This window comes from Psammomys obesus, unplaced genomic scaffold, assembly GCF_907164565.1.
Source record: "Psammomys obesus unplaced genomic scaffold, mPsaObe1.curated_primary_1811, whole genome shotgun sequence".
Lineage (NCBI taxonomy): Eukaryota > Metazoa > Chordata > Mammalia > Rodentia > Muridae > Psammomys > Psammomys obesus.
The window spans coordinates 5,649,249-5,664,025 of NW_026596162.1; the positions used below are offsets into that span (position 1 = coordinate 5,649,249).

The following is a 14,777-nucleotide window of genomic DNA, read 5'->3' on the forward strand; positions in this document are numbered from 1 at the left end:
AAGATGGAATTCAGCAGCTGCTCACAGCACAGCAGTTCAGAGTGTACTCAAATCAGGTTAGATCATCCATCTCCAAAAGAGTACTGGAAATGATATGATACTCTGATGTTCTCTATGTTACAGGTGGAGTCAACACCACTTTAGAAGCAGGTTTGTGTTCTGGAGAAACAAAGCGCTCACGTGACATTTCCTCAAGTGACCGAGCGAAGGACACACGCCTGCCACTCACTCTCTGGGGTGAGTGCAGGTGGCCGGTGGTAGCAAGTGGCTGTGCCAACCGCCACAGCTGCAGAAATGATAAGCCAAGGTACACAGTCCTGTCGTTTTCCTCAAAACCACACTCTCCTCGGTTGGAAAATATTCATGTTTCCTTAAGATTAAATATCTGAATATTGCCTCTGAAAGAGCAGCTGTCGCTTTAAATCTAAAGACTAGTTTGTTTACTGGCTGTATTTAAATCCCTTAGAAAATGACACAAAATGGCAATAAAATCATTGTAAGTATTCTACAGGGGAATATAAATGCCCCTTGGTTACACTGTACATATCTTTATACATAATTCTAGCTTATTTTCCTCCTGATTATGTTAAATATGTAAAAAGCCTTTTCTCATAAAGGTAAAACTGCTAGATGTTACCATGTTGTAATTCAGCATTAGTGTCAAGATTGCTTCAGAAAATAAGCCACTGTTACTATTTCATTCCTTTTAAGTGTCACTTGGCATACTGTATGTGATTTTGCACATAAAATAAACTTATATGATTTTATATCACTGTTTGGAAACTGTAAGTAATACTAAATATAATTCAGAGGATGTTCATAAAGCTAACTGAGGAAAAGCAACTGTGATATTTTTATAAAAGGCTTTTAATGTTTTATGCTGTCATTAAATAATTATTTTAGACAATTATGGAAGGGAAAATCAAGAAACTAATATTCTTTAATCCTTAAAGAAAAAAATATTGTATCTGTAGCTAGTTCTTAGTTTAATATTGGCACAGTTGCAAAATGTATCCAAAATCTCAAATAATATCTCTGCATAAAAATATAAGAAGATGTAATTATATTTGGGGCTGTCTTCTTGCCTATATTCATGAGTGAATCTTTTGATTCTTTAAGAAGTTAGTATCAGGCAACCTTTCCAAGCGGAGTGACACAAAGCCCACACGTTCTGAAGATGCTCATTTTCAAACACTAACTTTCTTACATATGAATTTCCAATAACTTACGATATTAAATCACAAAAATTTCTCTAGTGGTATAATAAATTCAGATCAATAAGTTAAAAACAGTGTACACTTTTTTTCCTTTTGTTATCCTGAATATCTTTTCTGAGATCCAGTTCAGTGTGAGAAAAATATACAGAAATTAAGAAGGTGCTTTAATAAGCTTAAAACATTTACAGTTTCCAAATTTTGTACCACAGATTTACTTTCCTACTTGTACAATTTTCCTATTAAACATTTAACCACATATTTTAATTCACATTTAATTTAATTAAGGCCATGTTTGGACTGTTTCAAAATTATTTTGATATACCTTTCAAAACAATTCATATGATTTAGAATCCGGTAAGTTTTCCTATCAAATAAGCATACATCTATTATTTTTGATAGACACAGTATAATAGTAGAACAATTATTTACTATGGTTTTGTAATTTCTGGTGACCTAGAAATCCAAACGAAAGCTAATATTATGCTTATTTAAGTGTGCAATAATATTTTTAGAAAATTTGTTATTTTTTTCTTATATTCAAAAATTAAAAACACAGAGGAATTACCGATGACTGATTACTCATAATATGAGGACCAACAAAGCAATGGCGTTCAAATTGGACTGAGCAACTAGTTATTGATGAAAAATCTGTAGGATATTAAAATTCAGTCTAGACATCACAAGTCCAAGTTCATATACAATAAATGAAATCTAAATAATCCTTATGCTTTTCTAAGAAAAGTGTGCAAAGCAGTAATAAATACAGCCTGGCCCATAGAGGTATTTTTACCTTATAATTGAAATGGCTTTTTAAAATAAATGATTGCATTCCCTGAAAGGTGTCTACAGGGTAATGGACTCCTTTAAAACTTGCACAAAAATAAACCTGTATAGTTTTTCCAGTGTTACCAACACACATAAAAAAAAAAAAATACACCTGAAAGGGTAAACAAAACTTGAATGAAGTGAGCGCTGTCTTGCCTGGTCTTGTGGAAGATGGTTTCACAGCAAGTTGTGTTGACCTAATTATTGAGGAAAAACAAAACCACTATTTTCATAGGTATATGTTTCACAAGTACTGTTTTGAGGAGAGTTAAAGTCATATCTATTTAAATAATTAGTAAATACATCTGACTGTCTTTTCATTCTGATCTGTCAGGACAACAGCTCATGAGAAACAGTACATTTTAATACTCCCTTGATAATTGCATTCTACTTTGCTCTTATAGTAGACTCCTTAATATTTTGTTTATAATGGCATTTGAGTTTTAGATAGAACAGAATGACAAGACTTTATGGCTTACTTAAAGTACATCGTCTGTCTTAGTGAAAGGGAAAAGCAAAATACATTCAGGACCTTATTTTTAAAAAATCAATAGAAATTGCAATTACTAAGTCAGAATTCCAAAGCCAGAAATACAAGGTATTAGTATAGTTGACATCTGTAGCAACATTTTGTGCAAAGCCGCTACCGTCTGCTGCCAAGATTTTCTTTTAGTGTGTACTGTGGGTATTGTCACGTAAACTAAATGAGCCCAAAGGACAGGCTGTGTCTTCCTGTACAGGTGTTGCACACAAAAGGTCAAGGGCTCTAAACCTGAGAAACAGAAAATGCTTCTTTCTTCGGCTTTTGTGTGAGTTTATTGTAATATAATAATCTTCAGGGCCACCTAAAACTATGCAGAGCAGGAAACACAAGAGTGGCCCTTTTCTGTTCTCTTCCCCCAGCAATGTCTTTCAACAAAAGAGGAGGCTAATGGGGTAATTTTCTTCCTGAAAATGCAAAATACCAACAATTTTCTTCAGCTTCAGGAATGTTGTCCACAGACCCCACATTCCACAATTTTCTTAGTGATTCCTTCTCTTTCTCTCTCTCTCTTTCTCTCTCACACACACACACACGCACGCACATACAGCCAAGAGATAGGCAGAGACAGAGACAGAGAGGAAGGAGGACAAATTGATATTTGTAGAATACAGACATTAGAAATGCCCAATACTTTGGATTATCGTATCTGGAAGAAATTAAACTGTATACCTCAGACAGAAAAGCTCCCAATGATTTGGATGAAGTTTCATCCTGCAATTCATTGGATTCAAGGACAGACTGGTCTGTCCGTACAACCCCTAGCTCCTTCCTAGGAGGCGGCCCCTCTGCCTTCTGGCTCCGGCCCTTTCATTGCATGGCTCTTGGCACCGTGCACCCTGGGTTTCCTGCCCGTCAAAACACCCACAGCTAAGTAAAACCCATCTAATCATAAAAATGCGTTTGGGCTTTTCCTTTCCTCCTTTCTTCTCCTGCTGTTTTCTATCAGCAGAACGCTAATACTAATTGGTTAGTCGGTTATTTAGGCAAGTATTAATATTCTCATTTTGCAAGCAAGGAATCAGCTTCCTGCTGCGTATCCCCTGGCCCTGGGTAAGGAGCGCTTCAGATGGGAGATTCAAAGTAGGTGAGGTTGGCCTCCTGAGACCCAAGCTGCTTGCCGGAAGCCTCCAGGAGGGCTGAGCAGGGCCTCCTTAGATCGCCGAGTTCCTGGCTCCCAGTTCTCCACTCAGACCACCAGGCGACACTGCCTCTAATGACAAAAATCCATTTTCCCATTCCACCCCAACGAATGCTCTAAGGACTTTCTTAATTGCGACTGCTACCCTGGGAACAGGAAGCTTATTTGTAACTTGATGAATCTCCACCAGGCCTGCCTGGGTTTCTAGGTTTTGCGGCACTAAAAAACTTTATAGTAACTTTGCGCTGACTGTATCTGAAGATCACACTACCTATGGAACAAAGAGATGAAATGCTGCTCAGTAGAAAGCTAGGACGATACAGGGAGTCCAGAGAGGCTGGTAAAAGAGAGAGGTGCCCCGCATGGAGGACCTGGCCACTGCACCAGATTAAAAGACGCCCAAAGCATAGGACACCCAAAGACTGTCATTCTAGGGCACAAGCCTGGGGAAAAAAGCTACAAACAGGTTTTCAATAGCAAGTCCATTTCATACACATGAATTCTGTCCTCTTTTGCGCAAAAAAAATTTTTTTTTTTCAAACAGCATACCTTTAAAGGCTTGAAGATAATTGTTTTCATGCCAAAAGGCCAAAGTTTAATTGGGATATTTGTGTTGGGGAGGATATTTATTAATTAATAAAGCTTGCCCTTACCAGGTTTAGGAGAGATGTAGAGTCATGCTACTACACAAATAGTAGCCGTGTCAATACAGAGGGGACCTGTGCCATTGGCGACCATCCTCAAAAACCCACCCTAAAACCTTTAAGGGTGAAGGTCAAGTCACAGGGGTGGAACCAAAGCTCATCACCTTTTCATTTTGAATGAAACGTCGTATCTGTTTGGTAAATGAATTGGTCTCAGATCCTTTATATAGAATACCTGAGCAGAGTGTGGCCTGAGTCTGCCCATATCTGTAAGGAGACCTACATCCTGCCCTGCCTAAGCTCAGGCTCCCCGGTTGCCTGTAAGGATAAGAACCCCACACTATGAAGTGCCCATCCCTAGCACGGGTTGGAATCCAGGAACTCAGTAAGACTTGACAGTTCCTAGGGTACCATGTCAGTAGCTAACACAGAGATGCCGATTCGGGCCGCATCTCAGGCTCTTTAGGAACCACCACTTTGAAAGCTTAAGAGACTTTCTCTAAGCCCGAAGTGTAGTCTGTCTTTCTGAGGAAGTTTAAAATTTCTTTACATGAATTGTGCTTCTCATTAAGCCTCCAAAACCCAGGTTCAAATCCCTTTCAATTTCTGGCTTTATAGCTCCTAAAATCAATATCAGAGCTAGCAGGCTAGAGCTATAGGCTCGTGTATTTCTAGCAGGGTTTTATTTCTAGCATGGAAGGGATAGAGCGAGAGAGGCAGGAATGAAGAGAGAGGGGAGGTGGAGAGGAAAAGAGAGAGAGGAGGAAGAAAGAATGGAGGAGGAGAAAGAGAGAGGAAGGAAAGGAAGGACAGAGAGAAGGGAGGTGGGAAGGGGTCTTACCAGGCACTATTATATCCCCTTGAGGTCAGAGAGAGAGAAAGGGGGTGGGAAAGTTGTGAATAGCTGGGCAGGCGCCGCACATAAATTTGCCTACTTCTCAATTAGCTTTAGATTCTATCACCTGGGAGAGCCCAACTCATCCCAGGAGTAAGTACGGAAAAGATAGAGAATGAAATCCAACATTAACTGTCAGCATTAGAAAAAAAAAAAATACAAGGAGGATGTTTCTTCATGGGAAGGATGTCATAGGACACAGAAGAAATAAAGCCTGAGTGGGCAAATCAAGTACACACCCAAGAGAGGGCAGGAACCAACTGCTTCCTTGTGACCTGAATAAACAGCGCAGGGGGAGGGGAAGGTGGTTGGTCTATCTGCTGGGATATCATTTGTGCCAAAGAACTACCGATTGCCCAGCTGCTTGTTCCCCACTTTCCCCTTGCTACAGATGGGCTGTGAAAGTAAGAAGAGGAAGGGTGAGAGGGCGCTAACGCCTGCCCCCCCCCCGACCACCCAGTCTTTGCAGGAGCTTGCCTAGTTTGGTTTTTTTAGTGGAAATATTATCAATATCTGCAGGAATGTTTACGGGGTGAGTGCACAGAATTGTTCAATATCCGTAATAACTTTGCGATCCTTACTGTACCTTTTGAAAAAAGAGTTAAAAGTACTTTGCAGATGTTATCTTATTAATCTACTACAAATCCCCGTGAGCCAGGTAGCATAAGTATGCATAACCCAGTTTTACAGATCAGGAAATAGGCAGAGTAGGGAGAAATGACTAAGCCAAGGTTATGGAGCGAAGAAATGAGGGAGGGAACTGAGGGACCCTGGTGGTGGGGCTGTGCTCAGGGGACCGGGACACCTCCCTCCTGACTTTCCACCCAGGCACTGGGAGAAATCCAACATATTAGAGCAGAAAATCTTCCTTTGCGTCCCCACAGTTCATGCCATAGCGGTTCATGTATCAAGCACATATTTAAACACATTTCTGCAAATTTAAAAAGCGAAGTCACCTCAGCATATTCTGTTTAAAAAGAAAAGAAAAGAAAAAAAAAAAAAGACTTCCACAGTAAATGTCTCAGAGGCCAAGAAGGATCCTGCAAGATAAGTGCTGAGAATGGCTGGCATCAGACTCTCAAAATCACATCCATGCACCAGCCCTCCTGATGACTTACTGAAAGGCACTCACTCCCTTCTCTTAGGTCATAGTGAGGGAAGGGGGTGGTGCTGGCTACTTGGGGAGCTTTGCTGGGCTTCTCTCAAGACAGTGCCTGTGGGGTTCCTCAGGTTCGAATCCCACTGGATCCTATCTGCAAGACCGGGCTCTGAACAATTTGAAATTTCTTCCAAGGTATAGTGGAAGGTTTTTATTTTATTTTATTTTTTTTTCATCAATTTCACAGCCACAACAGGGTTGGCTAGATTCAAAGGTGATGGGACAGACAGATACGTCAGTTTTAGCCAGCTGCTCCTGGGCCACTACCATTCAGTGAAGTACAGGCTCGGGGTCCGGGGTGGGGATCTTCCTCCTTAGCCTTCTTTCCCATCCTGACACACCCCCAGACTCCCTGATGAAGCAATGCCTGTGTGAATGCAACGCAGCCTCAGAATTCAACTCAGGATCTGACACAACCTGAGTTTTTACATTTAAAATAAGTCTTCTGAAAAATTAACACGTTTTTCAAGAGGAAAAGTGACTTTGAGATCTTTTCCCAATGATACTTTCAGGACATTCCTAAAGACTTAGAGAATGGGATGTTTTTCCGGATATTTTTTTCTTTTTATAATTTTTCATCCGAGAAAAATGAAACACCAGCATCTCTTCCCTTTTGTGGAGTTCCTCTGAGTGAAGAACTATGCACATCTCAAGTGTGGACCCAGAATTCTTCCATCAGCCTACTGATGTTCGTAAGTATTACCTAACTAAAGCGGTTGCAGGTAGACTCTTCTGAGTTATTCCACTTGATTTTTCCTGTTCTATCTCCCCAATATGTTTACAAACAGAAACCTTCATTTTCTTTATGTCGTGTCCTTGTGTAGGCAAAACCAAAATTACATCCCCAAACCTGCCTCAGGATTACAAATACTACTTACTACCTATGTGCCTAGTGATGTGTTTGACATCAAGTTTAAGTCTACAGACTTTCAAACATGCATATATATATATATACCAATGAACTGTAATATACAGAATATTTGCCTCCAAACGTTTCCATACATATATACATACACATATACATACATACCTCAATGATGGCGCCATCCGGGAGCCTGAGGAAATGGCGGTACAGCTCTTGAAAACCACTGGAATAAGCTGTGTATACATATATGTGGGAAGTAACCCCTCCTGGAGCAATTGCAGATGCGGAGAGTTTGTCCTGATGGTGGGGGTCACAGCTGGAGACACTGGACTTGGTGTCATGGCTTTTGCAGATATAATCGTACACTGCCACCTAGTGAGACCCAGGAAGCCCCCCAAATCCCCCGTACCCAGAAAAAAAAAGTAATTAACATTTGTCAAGAACATAGCCAATTTCAAATGATCTCACAATAAATCTGAAAGGCTGCTGTCTGCAGAGCTTGCACTCCGCTCCATGTTTCATGCGCATTTTTATGGCACATATCTAAATAGTGAAGACAGCCAAATCCCTGGTGTGTGCTCCACAAAGTTAATTCTACACAGATGAAGCTATAATTGGCTTCTATATTAACCCAAAGCAGGAAGATCAAGCAGGCTGTGACAATAACAGTGTAGACCGAAAAACAAAAATGTTTACAAGTGCTTTCATGAATGGGTGCGCCTGCTTTCTCACCCAAAAAGAAAGGATTTCTCTTTCCACTAACTTGGGCTGCAATGTGTATGTGCAGACTTCTCTTGTCAGTAAACGGACGGGCCAGCCGTATTCCATGGCCATTCCCTGCCCTGCACAGGGCCGGACTGTGTAAAGTGTGAGCGCTGACCACTACGTTTCTTCCTGGTAATCCTGAACTTTGCACTTACTGGGTTTTATTTTCAGTGAGGCTTCGCAGGTGACAATGTCTATTGCGACACACCCCGTGTACTGTATTAGCGCTAACTGATGGGAATTCAATTAAAAGAGACACAGCTGCATCGATTGTTTGAGATATTGCCAATCAAAATTCGACTTCACCGCCTAAAAACTGGTGTATGGCTAATAAAACTTGTTTCCTTTTTTTTTTTTTTTCCTTTCCTGTCTTCTATTCCTTAGCTATACGGATGCTCTCTATAATTCCTTGCTTTCATATTCCAAGAAGTCGATATTTCTGGAGCGTAGCCAAGTATTCTATGGATTCTTTCTTCACTAGTTCTTTTTTTTTTTTAACCGAAACAGAAAATATTCATTTAGTGATCCAGAAAGTCCATTTCAAACATAAACCAAATGTTAACTCCTCTTAAACACTTTAAGAAGACTGCAGATTTCTGAGACTATGTGAAAATTTAATAATATAAAAGAGAATTCTGCCCAATGACTAGTTAATACAAGTCTGAAATTGACAATAAACTCTTAAATTTTTAGCCAGTGAGAAAAATTTTCTCTGAACAAACAAAAAAGGTATAATTAAAATCTGGATGGGCAGAAGATGAAGTCATAAATTTTCTGAAAGTACTTGAAGGATAGAAAAGACAGGGTCCTAACAGAATTAAAAACAAAAGTTTTGGGTGAATATAAGTAATGCTTAAGTAACTCACACTCTCGAGGGAATTTACGGGAACATAGGCTGATGCTAACCTTAAATTAGATTGATTATGATAAGTGTATACAATGGACTTTTTTTCCAGATAAAGTCCAAGTTTTCTTTTTTTTTTCTTTAAGCAATTAATGTAATTATCTATTGAAAGGGTGATGAAAATGTGGTTTAGAGACTTCATGAAATACTGTAAAGCTACAAAATGTTAAAAAATTCCATCCTTTTGTAAAAATCAACACAACACGGACCATGGAGAATAGTAAGTGGGATTAGTCAGCAAAGAGAAGACAAATACTAAATGGTCCCACTCATTCACGGCATCTAGTAACGGGTGACATTACAGTTGTAGAGAGAAGACTCCTGGTTGCAGGATGAGATAAGAGAGGGTAAGCAGGAAGAAGTACTAGTGAAACCGATATTGCACAATAGGGTGAAAAGTTTAAATTTATCTGATGAATATCTCAAACTATGAAATGATAATTATGTGAGACGACAGATCAGCTAATACCTTGATCGGACAATTACATGTTATCTTTATATTTTGAAACATTACCTATCACTCCTCAACACGTGTGAGCATTATGCTTCTTTTACAGATGCCAACGAAAGTGTTAGTGGGATTGTCGTGGGCATGGACACTGGCAGGATGTTAGGGGACAGGCCTGGTCCTGATAAAGACACTGAGAGGTAAAAGTGCACAGCAAAGGGTCCTGTGAGGTTGCTGTAGAAAGATGTGAGGCCCGAAGGTTATTTGCTGTGCTAAAGACCCCACACAGCTTTTATATAAACCATAGACAGGCTATAGTAATAGAAATGAAGACAAGTGTAAAGGGCTCACACCTTGGAGGATGTAAGGATGCAACACTCAGCCAAGAGAAAAGAGAAGAGAAAGTCTTACTAGCTATAACAGGTAAAAAGATAAATATCTTTCTCCAGCAAAGGAAGTATGACAATTGGCAAGCACATACATACACATGCACATATATTCATATAGAAAAACCATGTTCCTGAGCATGCCTTTTTTTTTTTTAAGAACACTATTTAAGAAAGAAAGATGGTGGACACATTTACAGGCATGCTTACTGCAAGGCCATTGACTACAAACTTCAAAAGCTAAAGCGATGAGCAGAAATGTATCTCAGCATGTTGCAGCCTGAGCCATAAGTTGTAGCTCACCGCAAGGACTGACCACAAAGGTGACCACCTCACCTGGTGGGAACAAAGGCTACGGATCACGAAGCTGAACTAACTAACTTGTGGTAGATTCACAAAAAGACAGGGAGCAGGCAGGACCAACTGGAAGGAAGAGAGGCTTGCCACACCCATCTCACCCAGAGTGGACACCTGACGCAGCATTGGCAGAGTGACAGGCTGAACAGACAGAGCTCTCTGTTTCTGAGGTCGAGCCAGGAGCCAGGAAGCTAACGATACATGGGAATGAGGTTTCTAACAAGTAGACAGGGCAGGCATGGAGGGGACATCAATCAAATTACGAGGCATATCTAAAGTGTAAATTTGTTAAATTACATCGTAACTGCCGCCTCAGATACGGTAACAAACGCCGCAGTATACAATTAATTCCAAATCTGCGGAGAGCCCGCTGATGACATCATGCAACCATGTTTCCTGTTAGGTAAGTTCACCTGTGGAGTCTGGGCATGGAGGCTGCCCCAGAGCTCAGGCCTCCATCCTGTGCCGGCAGCTCCAGGCCAGGCCCTCCTTGAGTCTCTCCTCCCCATTAGAATTATGTGAGAATTAGCCCATTTCTGATGGGGCCCAGAATCTGGATGTAAAACATTTCATTGCCAACCCATGTAGCAAACAAGGAAAAGGATAAAAGTAGTTTTGCCATTTTCTGGAGAACTACAGAACTGTCATACCTACCACAAAATACTCATGAGAGAAAAGTTCTTGGGAAGCATTTATGACTTTGAAAATGGAACCTCTGTGCTTTGAAAATGCAACATTAAACAGTAAATAAAGCTATGCTGCCCAGTGGGTACCAGGTTCTTATTTCAAGAAGAAGGGGCCACTGTAACAGTTACTCTTGTTTGAGAAGCTGATTTGTTCCAAACTGCAAGCTTACTGTGGAGAGTACGCCCACTGCTGATGACGTCACACACACATACACACACACACACACACACACACACACACAAGTACATATACATACAGATTACATATGTATGAATATTCATGTACATAAACATGTAATTTAACATTTACAAGGCTGTGTAGTTGATAGCATTATGTCCATTTCACAGACAAAGCAGCTGAGGATCGTTGGCTCAAAGGCACAGATATATGCTGGGGTCCTGAGGCGCTATTGTCATTCATTCAGCTCATTCTTCCTTGTGCTTCTGGCTTCGATCTTCAAGCTTTGCTCCTGCCCTCTCTGGTGAATCTGGCTAAGTGCTGCGATCAGCCTGTGCCTTACTCTAAGCTGCTCCGTACTCGATAAGAGTGGCTTTTGAGGCTGTGCTTGGCCCTGGGAGACTCCATTTGATGAGAAGTTTTTGGCTTTACTTTGAGGGAGGAGTATGACTGCAGTCCAGAAACAACAGTCTGCCTGGCCCCACCCATGCGCAGCAGACTGATAAGTGATTGAAGTGATTGTTCCTCAGAGGAGATAGGGAGCCACCCTGTTAATTGAAGAGGGCGAATTAAGAGTGCAAGGGCACATGGTTGAACTCAAATCACATAAGGGAAAACAGGCCCTGGCATTTATCAGGCACAACAGATCAACTGGGGAATGGATGAAACTCCCTCATCTGGACCCCACAAAGTAATGTGCACCTAACACCCATCTAGGCCAGGACTTAAACTATCCTCAGACCCCAGTTCAGCATTTCCTCATCATAACTGGACTCTACGGCCTCACCCTCCAACCCTGACTCCATCCCCGCAGTGTTCTGACATTATCTCTTCAGGCCAGTCTCTCAGCCCACTTCCGCATCCATTTGAACGCTGCTACAGCCTCTTCAGTTGTAGTCTTTCTGTAAACCCTGAGGGATGCGTATAGACGGACACACACATTTACTCTGTGCTGTGACATACGAGCACATTAACATTAGGAATGGCGATCGGGACAAAGAACCTGCATCCTCCTTGGCCAGCTTATCAGGTCGACAGGGTTACATGGCAAACCGTTGCTGCTGCCACTGCTTACCCTTGTGAATTTAGTACCGTTCAATACCTTCTGGCGTTGTGGAAAGGGACAAAAACGTTCCTCTGTTTCTCACGTGACATGATAACGACGCCGGAGGAAGCAGAGGAGCGTCTCTTGCTCGCTCTCTCTTATGATTGGGGCAAGGCTGTTCCTAGAACACTGATGTCTCTACCTGTCCATATCCGATTTCGCAGATATGTTACCTATGTTTCTGATGTCCACTGCAAGCCTCCTTCCTGACAGGGTGAAAAAATAGTGATCATCTTCCCGATAGCTCTCCGTAATGAGGCAGAAACTTTTGTTCCCTCTGCACTGTTTCCTATAGCTGCATTTTTACTTTCTCAAACAGTTCCTATGGGATATAACATAGCAGCCCCCTGAGACTCCAACCATAAGGACTCAGGCTGATATTGGGCCCAGGTAGGTCTGACTCTAAAGCCCATGAATTTATGACCATAATTCAACATTTTATCATGCCCATGGATATACTGTTGTCTTTTCTCCTTAATGGGCAGCCTCAGGATGAGGATCTGTTTGGACATGTTGCTAGAGGCTGGATTTTCCTTTCAGTTCAATGCTCATATGGAAGATTCTGAGTTTTTCTTCCTGGGTCTTGGTAGAAACATCCAAAATTAAATGTAATATTTAACTGACCAGTATCCATCCTTTCCACTAATATCCCAAGGGGTAGCTCAAGGTTCTTTGAAGATTAACTAGGAGAGATGCTGGACCACATTTCTATCTGTGTTTGGGCCATAGATGTTTACCAAAGCAACTGTTCCTTTCCTGAGGGTTTTGAGCTGGCATGTCTTGAGACAGGCAGGAAGAGTAACAAATTGAGTTATGGAGTCCCTCGACCTGCTGAAAGAGAGAGCCAAAGGAGAAAAACCCAATACACCTTTTCAGAAATAGTTAAAGGAACTGAGACAAGCTTTCCCCACAGAAGAGAGTATTTTCAGTTACCTGCTGAGGTACTAAGCTTTTTCACAGGGGCTGTGAAAACACCCTACCCTGTGGGTAATTGCTGCATCCTCTAGCTTACAACCAAAGAACACCCTCCAGCAATGAGGGATGCTTAGCTTTAAGACTTTGTAAAATCTCCCCAGGGTTAAAAAAAGTAGGGCAAGGTAGGAAAAAAAAATGTTTTATAACAGAGACAGAACCGGAAGAGCAGCTGATCACAGGCGGATACAGAGGACAGAGATGAAGAAATCACTTTTTCCCTTAGACCATGCGGTTCTGTCTCTATCAATTTGTGTATGTGAACGTAATTGTCCTACAACTCTATTCTCTCCACTTTTAAATCTGTGCCCTTAAATCTAGCTGCTGAAGAGGCAAACTGCGGCAAAGTGACCTGTGTGATATTTATTCTCCAAACCAAAAGGCAGTGTGTAATATTTCCCATTAAATTTTATTTCAGGCCACAAAGGCAATTCAAATAGAGGACAGGAAGATCTGCTAAGACAAATGTCACACAACCTAGGCAGTCATACCTAGAGGAGGTGTGGGAGAAAAGGGAGATATGAAGAAGGAAGCGAAACATTATTTTTCTCTAAACAGCATTCTCTATACATGCTTTTGCTTTTCCTTTTGTAGTGAGAAAAAGCTTAACAATTTGGCAAGACTAGTAACTTCCATGAAAAACTGGAGTCCAGTCATTTCTGTAAATACACAGGTCAGAAGAGAGCTACGCTATCCTAATAACCCACATAATCTGAGGTTGGCCGCATAAATCTCCCTTATGTCATCTAAAAATCCCTTTCACCAAACCCATCAAACACGTCTAGCATTGCCAGGGAAGCCCAGAGTGAGTTAACAATTCTATGGAGACAAGCGGATCGGGAGACTACACATATAGGACACATCGGAAGAGCTGAAGCTGGCCTCGATCTGGAAGCACGGGAACATAAAGGGGACCACAGAACGTCAGCCCCATGTACAGTAACCCACAAATGAAATTCATACTTCAGCAGGAAAGCGAGTTAAGGGCTGGGATCCAATGGTAGACGAAACAGGCCGGAACAGGTTCAAATGCTGCATATTTCACAACAGAGCTTAATTAACGCAGGACTCTGAGGCTGTTAATTGCATTATAATAGTTCAGCATGAAATTAGGTCTGATGTGAACGTCCCTATCGTGGAGTTGTTTGTGTTATTATAATTACGCAGAGCTATATAGATTTACGGCATAGATATATATATATATATATTTTTTTTCTAATAGCTTTTGGATAGATTGCTTCTCTTTTTCTTGCTCGTATTTACATTCAGTTTCTGAGTACGGCAAACCAAGCAGAAGGAGCCAGGGTCAGGAAATTAGGTCACCCTGGATGATTCAGTGGATCTCCTGTGGGCTTGATGTTAGAGCTCCAAATGAATGAGCTTCGTGGTGATGGTGACTATACTCACCATTTGTTTAGGATTAGCTGGTTTAGTAAAAACAAACAAACAAAAAGACAAAAACCTGGGTCTCAGTAAAAGGTTTACCTTTTACAGAAATCCTTACTTTATTTTGTCTCAAAAAGCAACGTATTTCCCTGTTTTCTGCTGCTGTAACAGAATACCAGAGACTGGGGCATTTACAGTGAACAGAAGCTCCTTAAACTCAGTTTCAGCAGCTGGGAAGATGAAAGGGGGGAAAGGGTGTGTGTGTGTGTGTGTGTGTGTGTGTGTGTGTGTGTGTGTGTGTGT

General features: G+C 41.2%; 1 protein-coding gene across 1 annotated transcript in view; it reads right to left on the reverse strand.

Annotated features, from left to right (window-relative positions):
* Positions 1-14,777, reverse strand: part of LOC129667446 (uncharacterized) — a gene marked incomplete at its 5' end in the record, with an annotated part of 278,923 nt that overhangs the window by 6,848 nt on the left and 257,298 nt on the right. The window contains one exon of the mRNA XM_055595096.1: positions 7,453-7,659. Within this exon, the coding sequence (XP_055451071.1) occupies positions 7,453-7,659 (207 nt within the window). The remainder of the gene's footprint in view (positions 1-7,452; positions 7,660-14,777) is intronic.